The 27,502-nt window shown below is 34.3% G+C and overlaps 1 protein-coding gene across 1 annotated transcript in view; it reads right to left on the reverse strand.

Annotated features, from left to right (window-relative positions):
* LOC129000654 (protein stum-like) overlaps positions 1-26,541 on the reverse strand; it is a 41,406-nt gene extending 14,865 nt beyond the window's left edge. Inside the window, exons 1-2 of the mRNA XM_054427614.1 lie at positions 26,507-26,541; positions 19,478-21,139 (exon numbers count right to left, since the gene is read on the reverse strand). Of these exons, the coding sequence (XP_054283589.1) occupies positions 19,478-21,075 (1,598 nt within the window). The 5' untranslated portion in view covers positions 21,076-21,139; positions 26,507-26,541. The remainder of the gene's footprint in view (positions 1-19,477; positions 21,140-26,506) is intronic.
* Positions 26,542-27,502: the final 961 nt, after the last annotated feature.

A 27,502-nucleotide genomic window follows, 5' to 3' on the forward strand; every position in this document is an offset into this window, starting at 1 on the left:
ATGAATTTAGCAATCCTTAGGGATTAGATAAAGATAATTTTAAGGCATGTCCTAAGTTTGTGTGTAAATGTTACTGAGATAAACTACAAGAGGTGCATGCGCAGGAAGTATAAGAAACATAAAATACCAAATTAAAGGTAGTAAGTAGTAGGTTATAGCCACGATCCTAACTACGTATGGGACCTCAATCAACCCAAGACAATAAAATGCAGATTTTTAGGAAGACCATAATAAGAGGTACAAATTCAGTAAGCATAAAAGGTATTCGGTAACGGGCTGGATAGTAAGTACCACTGGAGAGTAGGAAGCTATGGTTAAATAATCCTGACAGAATGTATCCAACGGTTAGATTTGTATACAGGTAAACTACAAAAGACGCAGGCGTAGGTAAAGTAATATATGTAGTAGACAGTTCCAGGTTAGATAGTAAGTAGTACAGGAAATAATAGGAAATTAAGTAGCAAGCCTTAGTCACTATCCTGACTACTTATAATATTTAATTTAACCTAAAGCTGTATTTATATTCAGGCACACTATATGTAACAGGTGCAGGTGTAATAGAATAAGTATTACAAAATTCCTTGATGTAGTAAGTAGTGTAGTAGATAGTATAAATATATTTTCATGATCCTGACTACTTTACCCTTAACACAATCTACTTAAAGATTGGTATCCAGGTCAATTGCAATAGGTGCAAGTGCAGTAAGTATAAACTGTCGACAACACCATGCTAGGTAGTAAATAGTACAGTAATTAGTAGCAAGTAAGTAGCAAGCTATGGTCATGACCATGACTACATGACTACATAAAACCATAGACTAAGGTTACTCTATGATAAAACCCCTTAACCTAGGGCTGTATTTGTATGACATTTTCCTGAGGTAAACTATAAAAGTGGTGCGGGTGCAGTTAGTATAAGTAGTAGACAATACCAGACTGTGTAGTAAGTAGTGCAGTAATTAGTAGCAAGTAGCAAGCTATGGTCATGGCCGTACCCCCTTAACCTAAGGTTGTATTTGTATGACATTTCCTGAAGTAAACTATAAAAGTGGTGCAGGTGTAGATAGTATAAGTAGTAGACAATACCAGACTGTGTAGTAAGTAGTGGTAGTTAGTAGACCAGACCGCGCGGCACGGAGCACGATACTACACTTGTAATGACCAGTGTATTGACCATCCGCATAATGCTCCTGGGGCATTACCATACCATCGGTGTATGCTTTGCTTTGTTGTCTACCTGTGTTTGGGTTTTGACCAATGGATTGGATACAATGAGTTGTAGCACAGTTTTTTTTGTTTTTTTAGAGTATGAACTAATTTTATCAATGCAAATTAAAAGAATTTCTTAGAAAGAGGGGAACGGAAGGGAGAGGGGAATAGTAGGTTATAAATTTTGTTCTATGGCGTAAACCGAGTTAAATGCATGCTGAATACAATAACAACAATATTTTGCAAACTTTGACAACCAAGCCAAGGCATTTCTTTCAGTTTTTCGCTTTGTTTAGTATTGAATTTCAAAAATTTAATCGAATATTTCTAAATCTCGTGTACTTAGAATAATAATAACTAGTGTACACGTTGCTCGAAATCGAGCAATTGCAAAGAAGTAAAGTAGTTATTTAAAAACAAATAAAAGTCATCATAATTTCTGATGAGTTTAAAAGACTCAACTCATAGATACGTACCTAACAGTTCCATATAATCAACATTTCTTATAAATAGTTTATCATTTTTCAAAAGCTGATCTGGTTTTTTAAATGTTTCCCACTTATGGCCGTATAAGTTGTCCATGTTGATCTTCGTCAATGATAATGTAGTCTGCATGGTTACCCATTGACATAAGTACCCATTGTCGCCAGTACGTTTACAAATTTCAGGCAATTTTTTAAAGCGATAATATTTTGTTTACATGACTAAGAACTACCTGATTTTCTGCATAACCTCTCTGTCGCAATTTTATTTGCATCAATTGGCATTCATTTGGCTAGTTACTGTTATATCGTAGATTAAATTTACCTGAAAAATGCAGAATTGTTAGGCCTAATGTCGTTCAGATGGATTTTGGTTTATCTTCAATGTGAATAATGCGAATCCTTCAATGAAAGTTTTAGGTTTCTTGGACGTAGTCACATTCTTTTGACTTTTATAAAAACATATATTTAATGATTAATGTCCTTGCCGTACCAGTTTAATTCAGACTTAGGGGGTTCCTTTGCCAATCATCATAAAGTTAAGTCCATGTTTCTACAAAATAGTAGCACTTCGGCTAACATCCTTATTCATTATTTGTGGGAATCTTCATATTGTAGCTGTAGGTGTTCTTCATTATAAAGGTTGATAACGATAGTAAATTGTTTTTAATCTCTATTTCTTCTACTTGGTGGCGTTATTTGACTTTGCTATGTTTCCATGATTAACAAATCGGTTCTTTAAATGATTTCTCAAGAAATACAGTACTATGTCAATTCATTTTTCTTATTTGGTAAAATATATCAAATTGTCCAGGCTTTCTCGATTTTTTTACATTGTAATTTGTACGAATGTAAATTAAAATAGTAAATATTTAATTTCAACAAAATCAGTAAATGTACCCAATGCGTTTCATTGAATTGAAAAATAATAATAACAACAATTAAATTTTACAGCTGATCAAAATGTAAACAATTATGTTCTTCATAAGGATAACATGGGAACTTTAACAGCCACTGAGGTAGAGCCCATGGCACTTTAAAAAAAATGTAAGGTCAGTTTGCAAATCTACGCGACACGCTCTTTCCAATGAGACTTCAATGGATAAAATCAGTTAAGAAATGGCGGAAGAGTTCAACCGACAAAGTTTCATGTAGCGTATTAATTATATAGATTATAGGAATTTAGTTATTTTTCAACTATTAGTTGCTTCCATTACTCCAATTATCCGATTTTGATGAAATTAGGTACAAAGGTACCTACAACTATAGGTACCTTAATACCTTAAGGTCGTTTCGAATACGACCTTCATTTAATCAAAGGTGTTCGTGAACCAGCATGATCGGACTACGGTGACGGGGATTTATGAGGGGTTTACGGGGTAAAACTAGGTATTTTCATTTTGTTTATCCTCAAAACAAAAATTTTTCAATTTCTTTCTAAACCAGTTTGTGTAACTTAAAAAATAAATAATTTATTATAGTGCGTTGTTATGGCTTTAATGGTTACGGAGTAAAAAACTGTAAATTTAAAATCACCAGGGGTTTTTTAATGGAGAGTTAGTAAACTGTTGTAGTATGCTTGTTTATTGATAAATTTATATACAATTTGAAATGTTTCTTTATTTTATACAAAACACATTTCATCGCCTTCCCTGGACGACGCCTAAGTAGGTTGTGCAAACCTAAGTAGGCCAACTCGTTTAACTTAATTTAGTTTGAATATGGAATAAATATGACATTTTAAAGGAAAGATTTCAGTGAAAATCTAATCAGGAAAGGAAATTTACATAGTATGCATGTTTTCTGTGGCAACAGTTATTGCTACACTAAGATGACTACGATTTTAAACAATTTCGGCTATATCTTAAAGCTGAAGAAAATTGACCAACATACGTTTGAACAACGTTTGAATTCTCTGGTTCCCTACAACACAAAAGTGTACTAATAACGATTTGTATATAATATTTATTGTACTTAGCATACTTAGATACACTAGGGAATGGGGATTTTTCATGAGAATTGTGAAATAAAAATATGAGAATCAAAAAAAAAAAAAAAATAGTATTTGGTAATTTGTATAGGGTAACATGTTTGACTTAGTTCGTTTGGATTTTTTCGTGTTTTTCAAAATTCTTACATACACAAATTTATATTTATAAAGCATATTTTTAAATCAAATCAAGTTTGTTTTAGTAAAGAAATGCATGTAAATTATTTTACATGCTGTAAAATATCTATTGAAAATACGAGCTGATCTGCCTTTAATATTTTAAAAGATAATACATTATTATAAATAATACTAGCTGACCCGGCGAACTTCGTATCGCCTAAGTTATAGGTTTCCCCTAAGACAGACCGATGGAAAGAAAGTACCGTTACGTTTAATTTTCAAGATGATCTCGTTCGCATCGCTCAATCACGTCCTGGTTGAAGTTCGTTCGCTACGCTCACTCACCTTTGGGTTGGAGCTCGTTCGCTACGCTCACTCACCTTTAGGTTGGAGCTCGTTCGCTGCGCTCACTTGCCTTCAGGTTAGCTCGTTCGCTACGCTCACTCGCCTCCAGGTTGAAGTTCGTTCGCTACGCTCACTCACCTTTTGGTTGCAAATTAGCTGTTGTCATAAATGTAAAAGAAATAATAGTGCTGCACCCTGTTGGTAATCCTTGTAACTTTAATGCTATTGAACATCATAGAACAGAACCAACTTGTTTAATTGAAACAGCTGTTAAGATTCATTAATTCCATTTCTCATAAGGTTAACATGGGAAACTCCAGAGCCACTGGGGCGGAGCCCTTTTAAGAATTTCGAAACGGGAAATAGTTTACGTCCGATTCGCATACCTACAGAATTTACACACCAAATTTCATAACGATCGGTGAAGTCGTTCCGGAGGAGTTTGCAGACAAACGCTGTGACACGAGAATTTTATATATTAGATATTAAAAAAAAATATTTGACACAAAATGTTTAAAGGTGAGACTATGAATCATACAGCTTATTTGCATTATCCCCCCCCCTCCCTCCCACTCTTCATTGAATAATCTCATCGCCCCGATCTTTTATCTTTGCTTGATCTGCACGCATCTACGTTTTTATAGACAAATATTATCTTCTATGTTAAAGTAAGGGAAGGAATCCTTCTTTCGTTTCGCTATTTACTTTCACTAACCAGCTTTGCTAGCATAGTTAGTGTTTTCTCCATGTCCCACTTCCATTTCCCCATATGTTATTGCTGCAAGTCATCTCTGTACTTATCTTTCTCCACAGTTTTAGATTTCTCCTGGTGTAAAAGATGAAATATCGCAAAATCCTCTCTTCGCATACCCTGTTAAGGAGTTTCAGTCGTTTATTTGATATCTCTATCCAAAGAAAGTTCATTTACACTTACAACATTGCAAACAAAAATAACTTGATATTTTAAAATGAGATTAGCTACTACGAGGAGTACATAAATATTTTCTACCATCTTATTCTTATGGATAATAGATTCAGTAAGATTGCTTTTTTATGAATATAATATCCTCATAAAACGTTTACCTGACAACAAACAAATTTATCTGATTGGAATCTATCTAAATCTTAATTTATCTAAGATGAAGCTTAAACGTTAACTGAATATTGTGTAACTAGTGTGCTAAGGGGCATTTTGCTGTACACGAGATAAATGATTACGCAAGCAAGTTTGGAAAGTTTCTCGAGTGCAGCAAAGGCACTTTGCACTCGTGTTCCACATTATATGTTTCCTACAGTTACTATAAAGCATAGAAATAATTAGTATTTCAAACAGTATACAACACGTTTTAAATTAGATTAAATCTTTAACTATTAATACAACAACTAGACATTCCATCCCCATGTTAAAAATGTAGCCATGTTTTTAATAAACATTTTTTCTTAGTTGATGTCCACCTACAGATTGCGCTGATCTAAATTACTGATTTCTGCTAATCAGCAGAAATCGGTGGCTTTTACCAAGTCAAACTGATGGAATGACTTATTATGAGCTATAGCAACTGTTGTGACCCAGCAACTATGTCAGTAACAAAAAATAAGGTACAAAATAGAGTTTTAGACACTAGCGCAATCTGTGACTGGCTCACACAACTACACTCTTTTTAGTAAAAAATTAGCGACAGCTGATCCATATAGATGGTCTTCTTTTGTAGCCAGCCAATGGCTCTTTTGTGGTCAATGGTTAAATCCAAGCGTTGGACTAAATGGGAAACAACTGCACCAGCTGATCGTAGGCGTAGTATCTTTAAGTGTTGCTAACCTATTTCCAAGCACACACGGATTAAGAGCATAATAAAAGGTGTTTTGTGTTGTTTGGTTGGAATACTGGTGGCAAAAAAAAAGAGTGCGACAAAAGATTGCATGCAGCAAAAGTAAGTAAACGCAACAATTAGCAATTTTCTGTACTATAATTAGTCCAAGGAAGCCCACTTTGTTAGGTGAATGTAGAAAAAAATTTTCGTATTTTGTCACCATGCAAAACCTCTTACGAAATAGCTGTTTGGTTTAAAATCACGCTTGAATCTCAAAAAATCTGGATCCATCCATTATGAAATTTGGTTACTATACGAGTTTAACACTTTAAACCCTACGATTATTTTATAGTAAGAAGAAAAGTTGATTGTTGGAACTGGTTGATTTTTATTCCTCACGGTTCTTGCCCGGAATTGTTTTAAAAATTAATTTAGGCTAGTCCAAGAGGGGGTCGCGGCATTATCACTTAAAATCCATTGATGATTGGCGGTGTTTGAACCCGGGACCTCGGGAACCGAATTCGAAGCAAGGTTAGGGTTCAGTGGTGAAACATATTCCAATTGACACGACTGTTTTGTTAATGTTGAGTAGCTTTATCGAATATGTTATTAAACCTAAGCCGTTCAAATAATTTATTTTGTCAAATCACATTAAAAATTAAATCATCGTATATCTTTCATCGTGGGGAATTCTCTCATTAGTTTGATACTTCTTCTTCGTCATTCTCAGCAGTCCCCAGCCTTGAAGCGTTGCAAGGCAAGAAGTAAATGTTTGTTAAAGCCAGTTTGCTTCTCGTGTTGACCAATCGATGTAGCGAGCTAAAGGGTGAGATAATCAGAGCATCAGTTGAGAAATTCACGGCACGATTAATGTTAAATCAAGGATTTTAGCTCAGAACTAACGAAGGGATACCTAGATTCACTTAAACAGATCTGCCACATAAAATAATATTCGAGCCAGGTTAATGTAAATACCATGAAGTTAGGTTAGTATACTTATATTACGAACAAAATAATTTTTTGTTAATAATGTACATTTAAAAGGAGACTACGCAAGAATTTTAAGAGAAATAAACCATGTGCAGGGGAATATATTCCTCAAACTAGACAAAATTAAGCCGTCAACCAAACACCAACAGACAACGCCTCGAAGTAGCGCACCCTTGGCATCCGCGATACGGAGAGATGGTACGAGTAGACTGACGCAAAGGTACAATGAGCCAAGTATGATTGTTATATAAAGAGACCAACCAATGTATATACACAGATATTTGCATGTATACTTAAATATAGTTAGTTTAATGTCTAGTTAACTTAACGGTTAACTACCACCAAGAACACAGGTAATTATAAGGTAATTATGGACTACTTTGGACAAAGACTACTTCGAACATCTGATACTTTGGAGAGGGACTTCTCTGGACAACAACTACTTTGAACATCTGATACTTTGGAGAGGGACTTCTCTGGATGACAACTACCTTGGGCATCTGATGCTTTGGCCAAATACTTATCTGGACAACAACTACTTTGAACATCTGATACTTTGGACAACGACTTATCTAGACAACAACTACTTTGAAAATCTGATACTTTGGAGGACTTCTCTGGACAACAACTACTTTGAACATCTGATACTTTGGAGGACTTCTCTGGAGAACTACTTTTAACATCTGATACTTTGCACAGGGACTTCTGTGGACAACAACTACTTTGAAAATCTGATACTTTGCACAGGGACTTCTCTGGACAACAACTACTTTGAACATCTGATACTTTGGACAACGACTTCTCTAGACAACAACTACAGTACTTTGAAAATCTGATACATTGGACTGGGACTTCTCTAAACAACGGTTACATTGAAAAACAGCTGCACTTCAGAATATATAGTTTCAACGCCTACTCGATTAATTTGGCTTCGGAAAACGATAACTTGTAGAGCAATTACTTTGTAGGCATATAGTAAATGTCACATCTCCCTAACATTAGTCATACAGTGTCGACATTTCCTGGACACCCTGTATACCTCAGCACCTGTGGAGGGATGACCATTGGTCACTCGCGTGTTTATCGCTCCAAAGATCTCCACTCCTCCCCCCCCCCCTCCTTTACTTCCCCCCTGTTAAGAATCAGGCCAGAATTGATCCGACTGTCCCAAGGTTCTGAACACCTTTCTTAATCGCATTTACTTACATAAAAACTATTGCATGGGTATAGCCAGTTTAAACATGGTTTACTGTAATGTTTATAACAATAGTTTTTTTTCTTATTTGTAAATAGTAATTGTGGAGAAACTTGTTTTACTATGTGGTATACTATTGGGTTTTAAATTCATCATTGTTGAGAAAACAAAGAACATATTTTATTTAAGGTAAACGAATCAGAGATTTAAAAAAACTAGTTGAACCCGTGCGAATTCGCACGAATAATAAATTAGGATATTATAGCAACGTCTTTAGAAGTTGCGTCGTTGTATCGGCGTTTTGAGCTCGATCGTTGGCTATATGCATTCTAAGTTCATTTTGCTGTTCAGTAGGAGTATTTTGCAGGACGAAGCTCATCGTGCTGAAAACTTGCGCGTATGGATTAATATCAACCAAATGTTGAGTCAAAATGTCCATGAGTTCAGTGCTGCAAGAGACATTATAGCTTTGTTTAGCATTCTTTCTTGAACAGCGGTTTCGACGACCGTAGATATAAATTTGGGCACATGTGGGATGCTCCCCTTCTGACGGTTGAAAGGTGCCAATTGAGTGATAAATTGTGTCGTGCACCTTATACATGAAAGGCCCTCCACCGTTATGTTCTTCAATTTTAGCTCGAGTGCTGACCATTTGCGAGCGCAGAGTTGTACGATCTAATGTTCTCTTTGTAGTTTCTGCTCAATTGATTTGCTCTATTAAGTAGGCTCTGGATATAATAGATTTCTCGGTATGGTGGTAGATTCACTTTTCTTTATGGCAGCAGGATGAAAATCCTTCGCCTCGTCCTCTTTGTTCTTCTTTAAAATGTAGCGCACCACATTTCTGACATTTTAATGCCATCTCGCCAAGTGAATGCTGCTGAGAATTTTTCAAAACTAAACAAAACAGCTGGGATTTTTTTACTACTGTATTGACATCTGTTTTAAAATACAATAACATTCAAATCAATCACAATGTTATCCTTATGGAAGGAACTTTGAGGGCAGCCCACGCCCTTAAAAAGATATATTTTGAAAATCTAAAGCCAGTTTGCACATCTACACACCTAGACGAACATTTTGGTATACAAAATGTGGGGTTGAATCTTAAAACAAAAAAGCCTTATTGTTCACAAAGTTTCATGTCGCGTATTAAATATATAGATTACCGCACAATGTCAATATTTATTTTCAAGGCGAATCGAGTTGCATAAAACCATATATTAAACATGCTCCCTTTAAGGATGACACTCTGTACGAAGTATGCAATTTTTCAGTGTGAACTATGATTAATAGCCTCTAATTGGAATATTGTCTATAACAGTCAATGCTATAACTTGAACCGGGAAAAACGTTTTCTTACAAAAGTTTGAACACCATCATTCACAAGTGCTACAGACGAAAATTTACTTAGTATAGTTATAGCTGTTGTAACCACAGAGCAGAGATGAAGAATTGTAGCTCATTTGGCTTTAAATAAATAATCCTTGCTAATGAAACAGCTGATCTTAGTCAGAAAGCTACACAGATCATCTCACTCCATTCTACACTCATTCTTCACTCATATTCGGGTTTAAATACGCACCTAGGTGGCGTCCCCATCTCAATTATTGATAATTGGTTAATAATTAATTAAATGGTGTACTATAAGATCCATTGACTACGCTTAATAAACAAAGATTATTCGAAATGTTCATTATCATCTGAGGACAAGGGAAATTAAAATTTTAGTATTATGACTGATTTCCTTTGCTAAAAACGATTAAGAATATAGGAAGTAATATATTTAGGCATTAATCACTCAAAAATACTGGCAAAGCTGAAACGAATCTATGGAAAACAATTGAATACAAACAATTTAGTAAATGTGCACTATTTATTCCGTGTTGTAAATTGTTAAAACCAACCTTCTGCTGCACCAAACACTGCTGCAACTACTACTCACTTGCGTTTAAACGATTACGAGATAAGTTAGAACTCATCAGTTTATCTGCAAATCCAAGTTTTCATAACTGTCACCTATCACGAGGAACTAGACGAGATTTAATTGGAATTTGTCCTAAACAAACAACAAGTAGTGCAATGTTAAACAGTTTGCACCCTTGGTTGGCATATAGTTTTCTTAAAAGAACATTCATAGTTTTAAATTGGTTCTAGCTAGTATGTAAACAGAATTAAAATTTGTTTACATGAAAAATCATTGCAATATGTAAATGTCTAGGAGGATGCAGATTGGAAGAAAGGTCACACCAACATCATAATTAGGAGTTAAACAGAAATTGGTTTACTCCTAAAATTATATAACTATCCAGCATTGAATTGTATACACTGAAGTGGATATTTATAGGTATGATCTGTGGATGCGATACTCCCTGGTGTGGACTCCCTTGTAAGTAATTTCCGCACTAGTTGCAGTTTGTGGACTATCCGCAGTACTTTTCTGATAAAAATGTGGTTCGGATTCCAATATAAACTGTAGGTCTCTTAGTTGCCATTAGCTGTATAATTAACAGCTGTGTCTAAGGAACATGTGGGCCTTAGTTGAACACAACCGACTTAAACAAATATCTCTCATAAGCCAGACTACAAGATCGCGCCACTCATCCTACACTCATCTCCATTTATACTTGGCGTTTTTAATAAGGCGAGAAGCTAGCAATGGCAAAACATATACATTGAAAGTACAAGAAAGAAAACTTAGAAACCTATTTAGAATCTCAAAAACGAGGGTTGCACCTCGGTTTGAGCAAGGACGTTTCTTTAATCATTGATTGTAAAACACTTTGAGTAAAATCCTTCTTTCAAAAGTAGATAGCCTGTTTATCAACTCGGAAATTCTTCTTACTTTTGTTTGATCAATAAGTGCTTCAGGTTGTTTAATTGTACCAGATTAATTACTTCCCCGCGATGAAAGTTTTATCCCACTTCCCGAGCGATCACAAACAGTTAGTTATCTACTAACAAGGTGCTCGTTAAAGTCCTAATTGGCTAATTGTTTGACCGTAAACAATAAACAATGATGATTGTTGGTAGAACAGGCACATGGTCCTTACTGGTTGATGTACTTGTCTTACATACTTTCTTCATAATTGACGTTATAAACACATTTATGAATCTTTTGAACATAGGACAAAGGAAGAATTATCTTAAATTGGTCAAATTTTGTCTCTGTGTTCAGTGTTTTGGTATTCGCAGATTATTTTAGATTCATACTGCTCACCGATCATCATGTGGAGTCCATATTCTAAGTCCTGTTGCTGTTAATTATAATTGTCCTGGTTTATTTTATTCCTGTTAAATATGTACATATCAATCGTTAGGTACTATGAACTGTGTCATCCAATGGTGACTTGAAACAGTTTTAACACAATACATATATACTTCCCAAAATGTAGCTTACGAATCGCAAATAATATACTAGAAAAAAAATTGAATGTTTTTAAATAAATTGTGTTGCGATTTTAACTGAAGTTGAGCTTATCTAGTGGAATAATTACGTAAGTTATTTAGTTTCACAGAAGTTGAACAGCTCACGGGCTAAAATATAAATTTATATATAAAACATGTAAGGATGATTGGCATATTAAAAATGTAGAATTTATTGATATCGATAGTAGCCTCATTGACCAAGTTTTCCGTCCAAATGGGCATTAGCTTTGTGCATTGTATCGAGCAAAGAAAAGGGTGACTAAAGTAAAAAATGAATTACACTATCAAAATTAAGTCTCAGCACCGGGACTTCGCTGCTATAAATTCGTAGTCACGCACCAAACTAACCTAACCTAGCCAATCTAACGTAGCCTAACCTAACCTAAGCTAAGCTAACCTAACGTAACCTTACCCAACCTAACCTAACCTAACCCTAACCCAACCCTAACCTAACCCCAACCTAACCCTAACCTACAACCTGAAATAACCTAACCTAATCTAACATAACCTAACATAACCTAACCCAACCTAGCCACGTGCTCAACATTAAATTACAATCTTACAATAATCTCCAAGACACTATCAGCGCAAGAGAGGAAGACAGGATGATTCGCGTGACGATCTGTTGACTGTTGTCATGCGGCGTTAGTGACGTCAGCGTTACGCGTCACGCACCATAGCGTTACAGTGACAGCGTTACGGTTGTGCTTCCTAATCACGGGGTATCCACTTAATCCTACATCCATGAACATGTAGCACAAGTGGGGTTGACAGCCTGATTATTCGACAAGTCATATGTTACAAGTATTGCATGCATAGGACGTGTAGCGTGTACAATCTTAATTCTGTCACGAATTTGAAGCTTTTGTTGAAATCGTTTAGCACTCCTTCTATGTGTGTGATTTCGAATGAGTTATATTTGAAAAAAGTGAATATAGCATTATATATTAGTAAAAGTTGAAAAAATAAAGATATTTAACTATACCCACGCTGCAGCAAAACTGCAGACTAAGTGAATTTTCAGATAGGATCTTCGCGTGGATATTTCCTTAAATTTGTCAGATGTGTTCAACTATTTAAATTACTTTAAGTTTAATGAGTACGTAGGTTTGCTGCTAAAAGGAGGGTAAGAAAGTGTGCTTTTGTTAAATGTTGATAGCTTAGTATGAAATAAATTAATTTGTCAAATTTTATCAATCCGTATCCATAAACGAGCAAACTACAAAAGTTTACTTATTCTTCACTAAAATAACTTGGAATTTTAAATTTACAGTTTTTGGACTTTTATCCGTAACCATTTATCATGCAACAACGCTTTAATGTACTAAATTATTTTGGGCTCTACAATTGATTCAGAAAAAATTGCCAAGTCTTATGTTTTGAGGATAAAAATTGGGAAAATTTTTAACAATATAACCCCGTTAAAAACGATATAATTATAAAAATAACTCATCCTCTATATATCCAAACAGTAAAGCACAAATCATGAAATTTACTCTAAAATAATACAACAAAATGTTGTTAACACTAGCAACCAGTGTCACCGGACATGAACTAGACACGAAAAACGAGCTTAAAAAATTTACAAATGGATGGGAAGTCTACTTGTGTTGGTTAGTCTAACGTAGTATATATATATATTTGCACCGAATATAATCAAAATTGAATTATTTTTACGAGTTATCGTGCTAACAGACACAGTTAAACATATGAATTTGAACGAATGATGTTTTTGGCCTCTGGAACCTCAAATCTAAAAAAGTAAACTGCTCCCGGATCCAGGTCTTACCATAAGACTTCCGGTAGTAGTGGATTCTCTATCTGGGAAATTCGTTTATTACAACACTCATTTTTTGCTAGTTCAGAAGTCGTTTCCAAAATTTCATGTACGTATAAGGCTATTTTGGGTTATCAGTGTATTTTAGTATGAAATATAATATGTTAGTAGTTCCACATACATACGATTTAAAAATGTAAACCAACCTAAGTAGTTTTATGAATTTGTTTACACACTTTTGTATTTGGTCACGTGCATAAGCGAGGTCCAATAGATAGAAAGGAGTTCTGTCATGAAAGCCTACATTCAAATCCCGCCACTCACAAATAGCTATACGATGACCTCATAACACGGTGGTTCACAGCACACATGAAGCTGTATGTGCATGTGTTGTTGCATGTGCTGTATGTGCGTGTGTTGCAGCTGTATGTGCTGTATCTCTTGTCATCGCATACGTGTGAGCTTAAGAAAACTCCTGTGAAAAGTCATACAATATTTTTCCAACTACGGCGGTCACCATCAAAGATGTTTGAAGAAGTCACGAGAAAATGTCTCCAAACTGACGAAAATTCTAACGCCAGCACTACAGCATAATGTGAAAACTACGCGAAGAAAGACTTTAAAACTTTAGCTCATAGTACACTAGTCCTCCCCCAACCAAAATCACTCCTGATGGAGTGTTTCAATTGTCAGTCGCGAACAGCTGGTGGTCTGGACATCCTACACTCTGTGTCGCTCCTCAGGGCGCCCGTAGTCTCGAATATCCTGACCGGAAGGAGGGAAAAGCGTGTCGATAGTTGCGTCAGGAGTGGTGGGTTACATAGACTAACCCAGGTTTCAATGAGTTTATTTCCCAGCAAATGCGTTTTTTGACATTTCAAAAGAAAGTAGGTGAGTATACAACGGTTAATGTGTTGGTCTGAAGTCTAAATAGCAGAAAATGCACTTGTAGTCATTAATATGTATTAATTAATTAAAACGCAAAAATACAGTTGCTAAACACGAGTGAAACTGAATCTAAAATAATTAAAGTAATTATCTGGGATTCTGTTAATTTTTCAGTTTCTGGTTTATTGATCCTAGCTGAAGAAACAGTTGGTCAGTCAGAAACAAAACTTCACAATCTTACTGCATTTTCCACTCATGTTCAACTTTGAAATATGTAGGGAGTATTTTGTGGTTATTTTAGTTAAACATTATTAGGAAAATACAAAAGCACATTAATAGATTACATAATTAGTTCTCAAATCCCATGTATAATTTTATTGTTTTTAATTAGCACTATGAATGTGTAAAATTCAATTAAAAACATTTGAGGACAGATGCTATTTTGTTATCCATAAAGACCGATTCCCATTTACTTCCCAGCGTTTTTTAACGGAACTCTGAAGATTTGGGGCTAATCCCAAAGCAAAAATTTGTACTCCAATGTATATACTTAAATTTTAACATTTGTCTATTGGTTTTCGTTTAATCTACGAGCGGACATTTGAAATACAACACCTGTTTTATACCTTTTACATGATAAATATGCATAAACACCTTCTTTTACTCATCACTGTGTTCCACCTTCGATATATCTTCGTTATCTTTTAGCCTCTCCCTTATCTTGTCAGATTATTGGCCTCGTCAATAAGATCAGCTGGCCACACGCGAACGATAGCGTGTACAAAGATTACCCGCCAAACCTTGCAATTCCCGCCATATTTCTTTAATCAGCTGTGAAAAAGCGCCATTACGATTACATGGCGTGCCTACTGGTAGCATTAGGGTATTGACGCTGCCTTTCAGATTGTTTGCTTTAGCTCCTCTCTTCCTCGGAGGCCTTTGTTCGATTGTCAAGAATAAAAGTGGAAGGAAGTGTATATAAGATTCCGTGCGTATGGAATTGTACTGAGTTTATCCGGTAGGAACCAACTTAAAGTGTAGTTGGTATGGTCAGTTAGGTTAAAACAAAGTGGATGCAATGCGAAATGGTAACTACGGCGCTCGTTATGGTTTTCAAAGAAGACATCCTTTGGCACTGAAGCACATATTCAATTCATGCATTTGTTGAATAAGTATCCTGTCTATCAACAGTAATCAACTTATTAATTGATTCAAAATAAGTAACGTGTATGTCCAATCTTTGGCTGTAGAACTTATTACGTCATATCTGACAATGTTCTATAATTTAAATCAGTAAGGGTTGGTTTATGCTCTCCAGGACACGACCCTTAGCTAAGGGTCCTTAGACTGCTCGACTTTTCCCATATTTATTTTTATGGCTAACTTGAGGAACAATTTGGAAGATATAAAAAAAAAAAAGTTTTCATCAACTAACTAACGAACGGCCAACAGTGAGCAAATTAGTTTTAGAAATTAATATTCGTTCATTAAATATTTTTGTCACATTGTTGTTTTATAACTTGACGAAGATCTGATCAAAGGAGCTATTCTTGTAGGTGACAAATCAGACTTCCGATACCACACTGGAATAAGTCTCATCGCTAATTACGACCCGATATTTCCCATTCTCGACTCTTACTTTATCCACTGTATTTGTAAAACTTTTTGCGTTAACGTAAAAAAACAAGCAGATTAAATATTGAAAAGTTATATGATTAAGTAAGGGTATCGCTAAACTATCTACACATATTTTCTTGGATTGGATTTCAATTTAGTTGTCATCAGACTATAGTAACGTTTGAAGATTAACAATAACCTCTAGAAATTCAAAACCAATGTTTGTATCTATCCAATGTCTATTCTTACAAAATCATTTGTTTTTAGGTTAAAATACACTGCCTTCCAACAAAAAATGAGACACTTTTCTAACGCAAATTGATTTAACTAAAATATCTAGTTGTTCCATTAAAAAGCTTCCCGTGCATCTTTTTCAGTTGTTAGTAATATTTATAATTTCACACAATATTCCTAATACTCTGTAGTAATCCATCTCTGTAAGTGTTATAAAACCATCGGAAGCTTTGCACACACGAATACAAATAAATAATATATACATTTCTTAAATAACCTTTATCAAAGATTTCTGCACTATATCATGTCGCATTCAAACGACCACGACATAACTGGTATTTAATATAGCGTTAAAACTATAAACGAACCTTTTCTTGGGTTAGATATGATCAAATAGTAACTCATCAAGCAATTAAAGCTAAAACCTGCACGAAGTCACAGTAAACTCGAGTTTATTAGACATTAATAATTTCTAAGTAACATTCAATAGTGAAAATATAGAGTTGAGTCGTTTTATTGCCCTATTGTACTTTACTGCAATAAAAAATAGTCTTACATATAGACTTTGTGTTTTCAAGCTTGTGCAATTATTCTAGTCTGTTAAAGTGAGTTTATTTACTGTTACTAACTCAATTGTGAGATGAGTTAACGTTTTAACCCATTTTGAAGCACCAAACTAAAATATTAGTCGTATTCACTAAATTAAATACTGTACAAATGTATAAAAACTGTTTATTCATATAAAAAGTCTAAGTTTATTATTATTTATAGTTTTAATTCCATATCGTTTTAATCTCGTTCATTTTGTAAATTCACTTTTTATGTAAACTTTGAAATATTCCTCAGTCCTCAAAATATTACAAATTAAATAATCATATTGTTACCATGATAGGTGTGTTTTTTTTAGCGATATTCTATATAGCGAAGTAGCTATTACCGTAGGTGGTACGGTAAGACCTAGGCCCGGGACGGATTTACATTTTCATTTTGATGTCCCCAGAGGACAAAAACACAATTCGTTCAAATTTGTATATATGACCAATTTTGATGAAATTTGGTTTATAGGTGTAAGGCGAGATCAACTTGAATGAGTTCGCGAACGAGAATGATCGGACCATGGGAATGGGGGTTTACAGGGGGTTTTATGGGGTAAAAATGGGTTTTCTCATTTTTGACCCTCAAAACACAAAATTTCCCAATTTTTCTCTAGACCTTTTTAAAAAAACAAATAATTTAGTATAACAAAGTGCTTTTGTACGGTTATTGGTAATGGAAAAATTCAAAAATTGTAAATTTAAAATTCCCATTTTATTCTTATGGAGAATATTGTAAAATGTTGTAGTTTACTTGTTTATGGATATATTTTGATAAAACTTGGCATATTTAATTCATACTAAGCTATTATTATTTTACTAAAACACACTTTATTAGTTTCAGTTTCCTTGTAGCAGCAAACCTAGGTCAATTCAGACGAATGGAAATTCGTTTAGTCGTCGTTAGGTTTGCTGTGGCGGGGGTATTTTCAATCTGGAAGAATACTTTAAAATACTTCAAAACTTATAGATAAATTATATTGTTTATGAATTACTTTTGACTGTAATTCAGAAATTGAATGCAAATAAAATTGTAGGTTCGATAGTTTTAAAGGTTCTACAAAATGTTCAATGTTAGATAGGGAAGATAGGCCGAGCACACAACAATAAGAAGACAGTCTAAGTTAGTGGGTAACTTAGGCGTTATGTCCAGTGTTAATATACTGCCTGTCGACATGCACACCTAGCTTTATTCTTTAATTACTTATTTTACTAACCTTAATAAATTGCAGTCTTTCATCTTCGAAATTAGTTCGTTGAGGAAAATGTTCCCAAGCTTCAATATTAATGATAAATTTCTTTTAGAGTTAAAGTTTTGTTTATGTATGTTTTACTTGGAAGTGTTAGGATAGATAAGTTGTGTGTTAAAGTATACAGCTATACTGTAATGTTTATTTGAAATAAGGGTTTGAATTGTTAATACTATTTTGATCTTTACTGCTAGCTCAATTGCGAAATTTTGGATTCGAAAACTCATCTATAAGCTGATAAAAAGGCAATGTATCACCCAGCGAATTGAAATGGTGTTTACATAGCAAACACCTATTCTATGTGGCTTTTTAACACGAGTCTTAGTAGACTTACAAAAAGATTTACTATTCCTTTAATTTCTGGTCTAGAATTGTTTTCCACATTACTTCACGCTATGTCTAGAGGGGATCGTGGCATTATCGCTGGGATAAAATCCATTGGTGATTGGCGGGATTTGAACCAGTGACCTCGGGGACCGAAGTCTCGCACTCTACCAGACCAGTTCACTCCTACAGACTTATAGGAACCATTACGAAATTAAATCTGTCGTTTACCATAGCTTAATCATAAAATAATACTGTACTACTACTTGTGGAAAGATAGTTGACTTCTAAATCCCCATCAAAGTGCCATTGAATATAACCGTTTACAGAAATATACTTTATTGAGCAGTAACCTCAAAACAGCTGTATAACAAGTTAGCCCATGACCCAAATAGACGTAAATGTATGCACGAGTGGAGTATGCCGTGTGGACGCGTCTCGCTGCGTGTCTGACGTCCTCGTTGTCTTCTTTGAGAATTCATAAAGTTAAAAGTGTCCTTTAATTTAAAGACATAACTAATGCCTTGATACTTAAAATGATTGGTAAAATAGCTTCGATAAGTAGTTGTGTTTGTCTAAATGTCTTTTCATTTTATTAGTTAACTCCAGTAGGCATATATTAAATCAAATTTCATAAAATTTTAAAGTTAAGCATTTCGTGGAGACAAAGGCTTTTCTACTTTTACCAAAAAGCTTAAATTAAAAACAGAGCCTTTCGTCCAAATTACAAAAACTTTGTTTTTATAACTGTTTAAATAACATACAGTATTTGTATCACACATAATTTTTGAATAGTGTTAGATCACGCATCAGCTAAATGTAGAAAATTCAATACTACTGAAAACATGGGAAAAAATTCGTTTTTATAATAGTTTTAAATAACAAATTTGTATCATACACATTTTTTAATATTTTTTAGTTTACATGACTCATCAGCCAAATATTAAAAATGCAATACTAATTAAAAAATGGAAACGAAAAGCTTGATAGGCCTACTTCATAGACCGATCATAAGAACAGTTATTTGATTCCGGATTATGGGTTATAAATTATGGAGATCGACGCACATTTTTTATACCAAACAAGAGTACTTATCGCTGTTAAAATAAAACATACGATTTGAAATAATACGACACGACTATATCCGTTATCAGCAATTGCAGCTTCACAATGTAATTGAGCTTTAGTGCCCATAAACATAATAAATGACAAATTTGACTCACTTGTCCCACGCGACGTTTCTGGTGTGGCTGTCGGACTTCATCAGGTTGTTGGCGCTAAGTACCTCCACTTCATTCTCTCTACTCTGAGCCTTGGTTGCCGCTCGCACTGTCTCCACCGAGGAATTGGACCTGACAGACTCCACGGAGGCGAGAGTCTCTCCCTTCGGACCTCCTGGGTTCTCGTCCTGATCCTCCTCAGAAGGACCTTCACTGATCGACTTTGAGATCTCCTGCTCTCCCTTGGACAAAATCGTAGGGATTACATCCGGCTGGGCCAGTTCCAGGGCCGGAGCAGTTGTAGTTCGTACAAGAGTAACAGTTGCTTCTGGAACTTCTTCTTTGGTATCTTTAGCAGCAGTTGGAGCTTCCTGGGGTTTCTGAGTTTCCTCTGTTTTATTTTCTTTTTCTACCTCCACTGTCTTTGCCGGTGGAGGAGATTGTACCTGAGCCTGGGGTTGCACCTCAATCGGAGCTTCTTGTATTTCTTTCTTCTCAAGTTCCGGAGTCTTGTCGTCAGTTCCTGGAAGTGTTGAAACAACAGCCTCTATAGGTGTTGGAATTTTATTGTCAAGGTCTAAGTTAAGCTTAGGCTTCTCTTCGACTAGTGTCGCTGGTGTTGTTGGCACGGATGTTTTTGGTGTTGCATTCTTCTTATCTGCAATCGGGCCAGTTTTCTTAGCGTTGTTTCTCCTTTCTATATTCGAAACACCCTTTTTGTCACCGTTAGCAGGTTTAGTTGATCCTTGAGGTAGTTTTCGTGAAGCCCTTACAACCGCTCGTACAGGAGATGAAGCTCGGACATTATCCTCCCTCCCTCTCGAGACACTTCTAGTTCGCGGTATCCTAGAGGGGGATTTGACCGCTTCAGGTTTGCTCGGCTGAGGTCGTTTCCTATACGGAGATGTAAGATTACCCCGTTTGTCATTTTCCTTTTCACCATTTTTCTGATTCTGCGTTCCTTGAATCTTCGGAATCGGTGGTTTCGTCCCATTCACTAGGGATTTTGAGATCTCCGAAGATCCAACTCTTTTAGGAGAAACGCCAGTCTTAACGGAATGCCGAGGAGATTGAGACACTGGTTTTATTATCACTGGTTTTCCTTGGGAGGGCAACTTTATAGATTTGTTTCTATTCACTTGATTCAACACTTGAGTTGCTCTATTTGGCGACAAAGAGTTTCTTCTGCTGATAGGCTTAGGTATACCAGAGACTCCTGGAGGGCTGGTAGGGGTGCTGGAGCCGTTGACAGTTCTAGGAGTAGCTACAGGCAGTCTACTGGTCGATCTACTCCTCGCTCGTGGAGGGATTCTCCTCGCTCGGTCAGGTGACGGGGATGGCTCTCTGGAGGCATGCCTGGAAGTCTCTTCGCGGAAGCCTCTTCCTCGGAAAGGACTCACTCTCCCATTAGGAGAATTGTCTCTACTTCTCCCGTGTGGTGGCGCCTCGTCGTTGAGGATGACGAAGGCAGTCTTCTCCCTCCTGACTACAGGGGGAGCCACTCGATGGGGTGGCGGAGCTCTAGGAGGCGCCGGAAGCTCTGGACTTAGTGGCGGAAGAACCTTGAACGCCTCCGGGATCATGATGCGTTGTCGACTCATGCTAGGAGAGGTCCATCTTCGCCATCACTACCTCGTGGCAGCTTCTTGCATTGCAGCTCTTCACCTGTAACATTTGAAAGAGGGTGAGTAAAAATATTCAAGGGTGATGTCTCTGCTTCGTTAAACCTTTAAATTACTAATCCTGACAATGTCAGCGACATAGACTTAGTCATTATTGGGTTTCACGTGGAATTCTACACTCTGTAACTTGCAAGTATCAAAGAACTCGCCATGTTGCGAACTGTTTCCATGCACCCCAGTCACCAAATTAAAAAGTTTTGATTCATTAGTTCTTTCAGAGTGGTTATAAACCGTAGGAAAATCAGTGGAAGTTTGAATCAAAGATTATTATATTTTAATATTTTAATTGAAATCAAATTTTTTTACATGTTAGAGTTTTAACGTACGCATTCAAAGTAATCCATCTACTCATGGATATAAAGCAAAAGCTAATAAAGTTTTAGGTTAAGATAAATTTCGGTTAATATTATAAATAACATCAAATAATTCTTTTTCTTCATGTAAAACTGGTAATTGATTTAAATATATTTTAAAATAAATAATTCACAAATAATTTTGGAATGTTTATTTATAAACGTAACTCACAATGTGTTTGTTGTGTCTGACGAAGGCGAAAGGTCTCACGAAATAAATATTACAAAAATATTAGTGAAGTATTTAATTTTAAAGTTGTAATATAATTAATTTGTAAATCGATGATTTATTTAGAACTGTCATTCAAATATAAATAAAAGTGTTTGAGTTTTGTGTTTCATGAAAGAACAATTTGTAATGATTGGATTTTTGCATAAATTAGAATTCCTGAAGAAACTAAAACTCTTTCGGACAAGTTCTTGATATAAATTCATCTTCAATATTAATTAAAACATATTTCATTTTAACGTGTTAGTAAGTTAACCTTAAATATTGTATATGTATCATAAGATATAAAATCACGCAAACTATTTAATTTTAAATTTTATTATTAATTGGGGTTTGAAATTTACAGTTTTACCTATGATAACACCTTTGTTTTGAAATGCTCGAACAAAACCATCCAACGAATAAATAAACCACACTTTTTTTAGTCTAGTGGGTTAGTTAAAAGGACCTAACCTTTAAGGTTCATTAAAAGGCAAGTTGACCGGAAATGCATAAATAAGCACAGACAAGATAACCTAGGTAGTTGTTAGATACATAAACTTGCACGAATGCATATCACTACACTAATCATGAACTTTTAAAAGCCTCAAAATGATTTGCATAGCATGGCACAGAACCCTCTAACACACTCTTTCAAGAAAATTTATAAAATCAAAGTTAGTTTTTTTTTTAATAATGATTTTAATACGAGTCTTACTTTTGGGCCAGAAATTTTACTGGCAAACCATTAAAATAAATTATAGTTTATGCTATTTTCACTGATGTTGATTTATTTAATACAAAGATTGTTTTAAAACTAGGTGTTTCCTTTGAGTTTATATTACAATCAATGCTTGCTTTTTACATGGCTAAAAATTTACGTTAAAACAATTAATGGTTGTTTTTTAAATAGCTTAAAAAATACGTGCTTACCCTTTTCTTGTTCAAAATTTTTAGGGAAAGCAACTAATGCTAGACGCGCTTGAGTATTTTTTTTATCTACACCGATCGTCCTACAAAAGGTGTAGGTTGGTTTGGATTTAGCTTCATTTGCTGGCCTGTTAATGTAACATTCGATTATAATAATAAGGTAACATTGTCAAATTATAAAATGTTGCCTTTCAATCAAAATAGATACTCAATACGTAAATATCCCCAGACCAATTATTAGTTTATTTTAGAAGTATTTAAACGAGTTTGAGTAATTGTAAATTATCCTATATATGTCACAGTCAGTAAATTATATGTGGTGAAATTAACGGAGAAGCAGTAGTAATTGCATACATAGACGTGAACATTATAAAAGTACAATTTTGTTATAATAAAATATGAATTTCAACGAAGAAACAAAAGAAGACCAAACACTAAATGTCGTAGGTAGTCTTTTAAATTAAATTAAACATGAAGTGATTGCTTTGGTTAATAAATTAATTCCATTTGTATGTTGGTAAATAACACATTTTACTTTTCGTTTTACCAACATTTAATACTGACTAGCTACTAACTATATCTGTATTGTTTATAATTTTTTACATATTCGTATTTCTTTTCCAATTTGTTTCTATCAATAAATAACAATTTTCGTACAATTCAAATTACCTATGTAAATGGAAAGTATTTCTCATACGAACATATGAGAATTTAATTTCTCAACCAAAGTTGCTTCTTTTTTACCGATAGAAAATAGGTTTTGTATTAATAGACGGGGAAAGTGCTGTACTTAGGCTATAAATCCACTAGGGTCAACCGGGGCTAATATGAACAAAAAAAGTAAACTTTTGACATTAACTCAAAAATGGTAAATGACAGAAGAAAAGAAAAAATAGTAGTGTATACAGCTCTTTTAGCTGAATCTATTTATTTACTAACAAAAACCATAAATGTAACCATTATTAAAAAAAAAATTAAAAACCACTGTTCACATTAGCCCTGCTAAAAGGGGCTAATGTGAACAGCCCATGGGGCTAATGTGAACACTCTTAATAACTCTGTTATTTACAACACTAGGCATTATGTGGGGGCTGTTGTGAACAAGCCTAGGGTCTAGTCTACCAGTTGCAATAAGTCTCAATATTTTATCTTAAATAGTTTTTGAGATATGAAGGTATCTTTGGAAAGCCGCGGGTCGCCCTACGGTAACCCTTTTTTTAAAACCATTTATAAATATTATACAGGGCTAATAATAAGATAAAAACAAGAAAAAAATTATCTGTCAACATACCTGAGTATTTATTAAAAATTTCTTCCACATACAAATTGTTTAAAGCACTTAAACAAAAAAATAGCCTAATTTAAGACAATGCAAATTGTTCGCTTAGGCAAATGACAGTTTATTGCATTTTTAGGCCTATTAGGTAAATATAAAAATGTGGGCTAGGCCTATTCAACACCTTAACTGTTGTCTTTGTAAAATTAAAACTGTTTTATCACTGTAAGGCCTTCAAAGAAGTTTATTGAGGAACTTACGCCTCAAAAACTTCGACAATTTTGTCGAAGACATACTTATGTCTATCACTGGTTCCACATACATTAGGGGCTGGAAGTTCCCCCAAAATGTCAGTGGTAGAAACAATAAACATACCTATCATCTTCTTTTTTCAGGAATGATTTTTTTTCCTCATCACAGGATTTAAATCCCATCACTTCGATCTCCCTGTCAGCCAGTGTTTTTAACACTGTGGCGACATAGCGGAAGGTGGTACTGTTCACAATAGCCCCCATTCACTGTTCACATTAGCCCCCCAACTTTGAAAGCTTATAACTTTGGCTGTTATTAATATATTTTAACTTTGGGAAAAGAAAAATAATCCCCAATTCTTATTTAACAAAATTCAGGCTTAAGATTATTCCTACAACCAATGTAAAAATTGTTATAACAAAAGTTTTCACTTTGCGCGGAAAAGTTTTTTGGGCGGAAAAAAAGTGTTTTAACAAAGTATTTTTTTAAAGTACCTAAAAGTCAAATTTGAAGTTTTCTCATTATGGACACAAAAAATACAATAAATTTCCTTTCTAATTATATTTTTTTCATGATTAAAAATCCCAGATAAATGACTTTTTAAGTCATTGTTCATATTAGCCCCAATATTTCGGTGTGTTCATATTAGCCCCGGTTGACCCTACATCATAGGTTACCAAAACATTACAATGTCCGAATGAATTTAATGTATGAATTTAACCTATTTTTATAATGCTACCTACACTACTTTATTTTGAAACAGTCTTTTGCAGTGATCTTTACTTCCTACATCACATTCAAAGTAGGTTTATCAGTGAAAAATGGGGTGTTCAAAACATAACTTTTGTATTCTTCTAGAAGGTATCTTTAGCTGGAAATTTAAGGGTGGATTAAAATATCTTAAAGTTTAAAAACTGCGAACTTCGTAAATTCATTTTGTAGCCTAGGCTATTACATTATTTCAACAGTCAAACTGCAACCAGTTGAATATATTATTGTTTTAAATGTATTTATAATATTCTTTTATGTAGTATCAATATGTATCCCTATAGCCTATACGAAATTTAAAAATGAAAATTTCTAAAAAATGCCTTCTTTGTTTTATTTTTTGCCCTTATAAATATTCATTAACTTCTCTTTAATTTGGTTCAATATGTACAAATTTGAAACAAACCATAAAAAACAATAAATATACACTGTATTTCTGTGGACCTTAAGACTGTATTCCCTTTTTAGTCAACAGAAAAAAAAACACGTCGAAAGATAAATAATTTTACCAACAATTAATTGTTATTTACAAACTGTTAAATCCTTTTCACTGGAGAAGATTCAAATATATTATTTAACTGAATTTATTTTAAATTAAGTTGTGTCCATTATGTAATGTCGTGAAGTTCCTTTTTAGGGGGTTTCAGAGTACCTACCTATGGATAAAATCCAAACCCTACAATAAAGACATTATGAGTAAATTCATAAGAAACCCCTATTACCTACTAGCCTACCTATTTTACAGAAGTTTTGGAAAGTTGATTCAATTTTGAAAATATACTTATCACGTTAGATTCACATAATTGTCTGTAGGCCTACATTCTTTTTTACGTTACTCTAATGTAGCTTGTGTAAGATGACACTAATGTGTCTTTACATTTGTGTTTACTTTTATAAAGAAAAAAAATAGGAAAATGTAGTCCTTATAGGCGGTATTGAATTTGAAAAGGAACCATGCTATTTGTATCTACATTTCAAAGTTTATGAATATTTCAAACTTAATGTACTAATAATCTTTTTCACAGTAAAATTGTTTTGTATATTTATTAATATCTTAAAATTAATATTTTGCTTGTATATGTAAAAATGTATCTTGGGCACAAAAATAAATCCGGCCATAGCCTACAGCTTGTATTTAAACAATGTAGCCTATGTTTTTTGCGGTTTTGTATGGTGATACATTTTTTTCATCTCATATATCTCAGAATACGAAAAAATAGTCCCGCGCATAGGCCTTACAAGACCTGTGCGCGGGAAAAGATTTTGCATAAGTTCTGCCGTCTCTAAAACCTTTAAAATATGCAATTTTACAGGACTAGGCTAGTTTTTACACAAGAAACTTTCCTACGGAAAATATGTAAATGGATAATGTAAGTTTATATTACAACATACTATTTGTCAAAATAAATATTCATTCAACACACCATTAGGCAAATATCCTGCAATTTTAAAATGCCATTAATTTTTGTCACAAAATATTACCCTACAGTAAATATTTAAAAAGTGTACGTATTAACATGGTAAAAGATATGGAAACATTGAGACAAAAGTAGGTCTACTTACAAGCTGTAGGGTGGATGACGCTGGGTCGCCCGCACATACACAACTGAAGTAGCATGAGCGCAGAGTGCGCCGGTACAGCCACCTCCCGCGCTTCTCACTGACTCACTGACTCACTGACTGACTCACTGACTCACCGGGCGTACTCACATTAACTGTACAAAATAACGGTATAAAAAACTAGTTGCACTATTCATGCTTCAAGATGGTTTGAGACAAATGAGTTTATCAAATATTTGAAACCACTGTAAATTTTTAATCACGTTAGTCTCTTCTCGTCACCATTTCTTTAGTGTATTAGAAGTTTTGAATATTAAAAATAGTTTTGAATTTACAAGTTGAAATGAGCCTAATTTGAAGTCTTATTTATTTACATTGAAACACATTAGAACAATAATAATAACATATGATTGAAAATAACTAACAAACACATAGCAGTTGTTGGAACAGATTGTGTAAACACATAGATACAACACTACCATAGATTATTACTACTTAATGGTTCTTAGTTTTTACAACATATACTCTTTCATTCAGTTTAATTTTAATTGTCAGGTGTTTGGAAATATAAATTAGATACCTTTTCCTGCAGCTACTTACAAAAAGATTACATCAAAGATATTTCTATTATTCGCTTTGAACATGCAACAATTATACTTTCAAACTTATTGAGTACTACAAGTTATTTTATGGTGTGTTTCATAATATCCCTGTAAGTAATGCGTAAAACAATCCCAGTTTCATGGCTAGGACAAAAAATAAACATTAAATAAATACATTTTATTTTACTAATTGATTCAATATTGAAAACTATTAAACTGCCAAAATGCTTAAAAGTAAAATAAGTGAGTGTTGAAATTTTCTCATCGCATGCATAAAAAATTGTACAATTGATTCAAATTGTATCATATTATGATTCTCGTAATTAAAGTGGTAACTTTGAAAGCCTGAGACCAAATAAAAAATTTCTGGTCAGCTGACAACACGGAAAATAATAAA

Source organism: Macrosteles quadrilineatus, unplaced genomic scaffold (genome assembly GCF_028750875.1).
Source record: "Macrosteles quadrilineatus isolate MER2022 unplaced genomic scaffold, UCM_ALF_1.0 Scaffold_8__2_contigs__length_117827958, whole genome shotgun sequence".
In the NCBI taxonomy this organism is placed as follows: Eukaryota; Metazoa; Arthropoda; class Insecta; order Hemiptera; family Cicadellidae; genus Macrosteles; species Macrosteles quadrilineatus.